The sequence below is a fragment of the Morus notabilis genome, unplaced genomic scaffold (assembly GCF_000414095.1).
Source record: "Morus notabilis unplaced genomic scaffold, ASM41409v2 Scaffold1150, whole genome shotgun sequence".
Taxonomy (NCBI): Eukaryota; Viridiplantae; Streptophyta; class Magnoliopsida; order Rosales; family Moraceae; genus Morus; species Morus notabilis.
In genome coordinates this window covers 383-5,427 of record NW_010364132.1, presented here as the reverse complement: position 1 = coordinate 5,427, position 5,045 = coordinate 383, and the positions used below count along the sequence as shown (strand labels likewise).

Genomic DNA, 5,045 nt, shown 5'->3' with positions numbered 1-5,045 from the left:
TTTATATCCATATATATATATATATATATATATATATATATATATATATATACATGATCCCACCTCTTTGAACTTATCAATAGATACACAGACAAGATAAAAGGGTCCAGATACAGTTTGTTGCTTCCCCAGGCAAGTTGCTATCACATATACGAACAATTACTATTGAAAATGCCAATTCCACCTTACGATCTATCATATCTAAGAAACTAACAAAAGAATTGACACAGAAAAAGCAGTTTACTTTGAATTTGGCTCTTTTTTCTCCCTATTATATCCCTTTCACTTATCACTAGCTTCTATAAATTGTGTAAATGTAGTACTTACATATCCACACTGAGCACAATGGATAAAAATGTCGGGAGTACTAATTGTAAAAAGTGGGCCTGAAAATGAGATAGATAAGGCTAGCTCACTTAACTTTTGCCGGCGCATTATGGTCTTTTTTTTTTTTGTGGTCTTTTTTTCATTTTAACTCATTGGTCGTATTGGGAAACTGAAATTGAAACACACAGCGTGCAAGCCAAAATGTTTCCTGAATGAATAGTATTGTTCATCTTCCCGAGTGTATAAAAATGGGCCTGTTTGGCAAAGCTTGTTTGAAGCTGCGCTGTTGGCTTTCCAGAGACCAACAAATGCTACTAAGCATTTGGATGTTTTATCACAAGTGTTTTAGCTCTTTAGAAGAGCTTTTAAGTTAAAGCTACAAAATGTGAATTCTCAAAAAAGCTTTTTTAATAGATTTTGAGACTTATATCATGGTATAAATAAGACATTAGTAACTCCATTATGACATTTTTTATTCCTAATTAGAAAATTTAAAGACCATGTTGACTTATTTAAGCTAGTTTTAAAACTCGGTTTTAAATACTAGTTGGAAAGTCAAAGCTTTTACTTCTCCTTTCGACTGATCTCTTTTCAACTGATCAAAAGCAAAAATAAAAGCTCTGTCAAACGGCTATATGTCTCAAAAATTCTCTTTCTACTTTGTCACTAGAATGTAAAGTATGAACAGTTAGAGATGAGTGCTATTAGCAATTATCATATCAATACTTGCAAGCATTAATGCATGCAACACTAAATTGACGGGATTTTTACAATTTAACATAGACAGATAGTGGAAAAGATATGACTCAATTGTCGTCTGGGTCTAGTAAATAATTCCCTAGTTCAATTCTTGAAGTATACAAAATAGCCAAGATCTAATAAACACGCATCTTGCTTATTTTCAAAAAAAAAAAAAAAAAAGCATATATAAGCGCAACAAGCAATGATGAGAATTCAATTTCCATGTTATTATAAGATACTTTAAGCAGATCACATGACACCATTTTGTAAGAAAATGGAGAAATATATACTACAGGTAGAAGTAAACATATATATGATATGTTAGACGTGCACGACATTGAACACACACACACACACACACACACACACATATATATATATAGAAAATTCAAAATACTAAAAGCAGGCAAACAAATCCATGCCCAATTATGCAGACCTAGCCACTAGCATCATCATATATATGGTCATGATATATATATATATATATATATATATCATGAAAACCATATAAATATAAAGATATATATATATATATATATATATATCACCCGATGGACTGGATGGATGAATTAAAGTTGCTCCTCAAAGGCCAGTTCTTCAACCATGTACTTGCCGTGGATGTTAAGAGGACTGAAAGCCTCAATCTCATGAAAGCACTTACTAGGAAGCACAATTTGTCCACTAACAGTACCGGTACCATTAATAATCCCCTGCTTCTTCTCAACCGTCAACGATTGCATCGGCAGCACGATCGGATCATGATCATCATCGTACAAATACTTACGCGCTATAACGACAGAGTTGATCACTTCATCAGTGGGGTGATAAACGGAGAGAACGTCAAAGCCTTTTAGATCCGTACAAGGGTCAACGACAGGGTAGAGAAAAGCCCTAGCCCCATGTGCGCTTCTCAGCATCAAGAGATTCCCAGGAGCCATGTGCTTGGCCACGTGGCGAATGACTCGGACCTTCTCCTCCTTGTCCATCCCAACGAGAGCGGCGAGGAAAACGACGTCGTATTCCTCGAGCTCAGTCGTTACGTCCATGATGTCAGTAGTGTGGAAGAACATTCTGTTGGAGAGGTCAGGGTCGGAGGAGACCAAGGCCTCGGCCTTGGAGTTGGCGAGGGGGTCAATGTCGTAGTTGTGAAACGACGCCGTTTTGAGGTGGTTCGAGGCGAGGACAATCGAGGTGAGAGGAAGGGGACCGGAACCAATAAAGGCAATTTTTAGTGCCGTTTTTGAGTCGTCAATATTGGTTTTGGTCAAGTGTTGGCTAAGGATGTTGTATTCTAGTTGGCTAAGTTTGAGGTAATTGGAGTAATAAGGGAAAATGTTGAGGTTTTGAAGTGGGTTTTGGTAAGAGGCTAAAAGGGTGGAAAAGTGGGACTCCAAATGGCCCTCAGCCTCACCGCAAAGCCTAATGAGATTGGAGCGGATGTTTTGGATTGGCTTGCAAAGCTTGTTGACGTCAATTGGGTTGGGGGGTATGCACGTGAGGACGAGCTGTGTGAAGAGAGTGTCGACATCTTTGGAGGGCTTGAGGCTGGAGAGCCTCGAGATTTGGTCGTATAGCTGGCAAACTTTGGTTATCAACGGCTCTTGGTCCTGGCAAAACATGTCGACACTATGAGGATATTGAAGGAGAGAGAGAGAGAGAGTCAAGATTTCAAACCTATAGTAATAATCTATAGAGAGAGAGAGAGGGGGGGAGTTTGTGTGTGATGAGTGCCCTTTGGAGAGGTCATTATTTAAGGGCACTTGTGGGACCCTATCCTCGGCCAAGTGTTCGTTCATTGCAATATAGAGTGGGGCCTATGGCCACCATTGACGATAGTAGGCGAATAGTGATCATGAGCATATTGTTGTTCTTATTTTCTCTTTTTGATTTTTTGTTTTGGCGGCCGTTTTTATATTAATTATTTATCATATTATTTAATTTAAGAATCTAACTAAATAAGTAAGAATATAATACTAAAAATATTTATGCAATTTATAAGTATTATATTTAGAGTGATAATTACTGAGATAGAAAAATAAAAAAAAGCATATCTTAATTCAATAATTACATATCACAATCATAATTTTTTAAATTTTTTGGGGCGCAACGTATATAGTAATTCAATCCTCCTGACCAATTGTTGTAATATCTTTTTTGATAATAAATTGCTATAATATCAGCAAAGAAAAGTTGTTATAATATCAACAAGTGTATGAATTAATTGGTATTCCAAATTGTCAAACTGGTAAATTAAAACATTTCATTTGCTACTAGCTAGTTTATAGTTTGCACTTTGCATATAAACTTGTGGAATTTGGGAGTTGAATTCCCAAAACATTTTTTTTTCCTTTCGGAGCTTTCTATTGCAGAGTATCGTTACTAATAGTGCAATCTTTTTAATATTATATCTCATCAAATTAAAAAAATATATAAACTGTTTGAATACATACAATATCTAATGCTTTAAAATAAAGTCTTACAGATAAAATATCTCTTCATACCAGCCGTACTGATATATAATATATATGAATTTTTAATAGTTACGTTTTACGCACACTTTAATAGTTTAGTAGGATTTATTTTCATACGGAAGATGTCAACACTTTGTGTCATATTGTCATTCTTAATTTTAATAGGTTAAGAATTACCTAATACGTGCATTTGTTCCGTTTACCAGTGCAAGTCTCACAGTAGGATCCAGATAATAAAAGAATGATGATCCATTGTGATTGTCCCAGGCAATGTTTTCCGTAAAACAGTCCTATATATATACACACACATAAATATATATGCAGAAACCACAGAAGCAATTATATACATACTACATCTATATATACATAAGGCAGTTTGGTCCTGAACTCAATTGGCCATAATGAAATATGATTGTCTTTGGGAGTTGGGATATGCCAATCATCCCAAATTACGAGGCATATAGCTCGTTCTAGAATTACACGACTGACTATACCATTATCCCTATCTATCACACATTACCTTCTTGTTAGTTATGATCATAAAGGTGAAACTTAAAAAGCAGTTATTAGTTGCAGAAACAGCACTAGGGTGATGCAAGGATGTCGAAAAATGATGCCATTTCCTCCTCATATCTAAAGTACCATGAATATCTGACATACTTAACAGTACATGTCCTTTTTTTTAATATTGTTATATTGTGTGCCACTTGGGGATGTAAGGCACTATGATGACCTGAATAAGTTCATGAGTGATTAATTTGGCGTGCATGTCTATTTGTTATTAAAAAGTCGTATATATTGGAACTCCATTTGTCAATAATTAACTACATTTTCAAATAGAATGGTGTTTGTGTCAATTTGGTCCGTAATTATTTAAAAACATGTTATTCTATGTTGGGTTCAGCTTACTAAAACTTTGTGTTTATGCTCACGAGTCATGACCGTTCAAGACGTTAAAAAATTTTGGGTCCAGACCTGCCCATGAGCATAGACATGTCGCACGCATGTTGTGTCGCACCTGCGCTTGTCATAGCAGGACCCATCATACCCTTAAGTCCTTTTTTTTTTATATATAACTTCTTCTTTTTTTTTCAAATGCTAAGTTTTGAGTTTGTTATGAAATCAACGATGTTTAGCAATATTATTTTTTTAGAATTACTTATCTTTTCTTTTATACATTGCAAATTTTATAAAACGTCAACATGCAAATACATTATGACTATTTTCTGAATCTAAAAATCATGCATACTCATTGTGTTGGCCTCATGTTAGCTCAAAATTGTGTCATGCTAGCCCAAAAAATGAACATGGCTTGACCTACACCTTGTGTCATGCTCGGAATTGTCCAAGATAAACTCATGTCATATCTCAAAATTCTCCGTGTCGTGCTTTAGTGATCATTCAGCAGCCCGAGTCTCCGGCTCAATTCACATCTCTATATTTGATTAAAAGCATCAGTGAGACAAAAGGACGGTAAATTAAATTATCTTATTGTATTGATTAGAA

General features: G+C 35.3%; 1 protein-coding gene across 1 annotated transcript; it reads right to left on the bottom strand.

Moving 5' to 3' along the window:
• Window positions 1-1,619: 1,619 nt before the first annotated feature.
• On the bottom strand, window positions 1,620-2,770 carry LOC21385396 (nicotianamine synthase). Its single transcript, XM_010105794.2, has one exon. The coding sequence runs from the start codon at window positions 2,685-2,687 to the stop codon at window positions 1,638-1,640; it is 1,050 nt and encodes a 349-aa protein (XP_010104096.1). The 5' UTR covers window positions 2,688-2,770; the 3' UTR covers window positions 1,620-1,637.
• Window positions 2,771-5,045: the final 2,275 nt, after the last annotated feature.

Coding starts and splice junctions, on each gene's coding strand:
- LOC21385396 (XM_010105794.2), bottom strand. CDS start 2,687: ATGTTTTGCCAGGACCAAGAGCCGTTGATAACCAAAGTTTGCCAGCTA.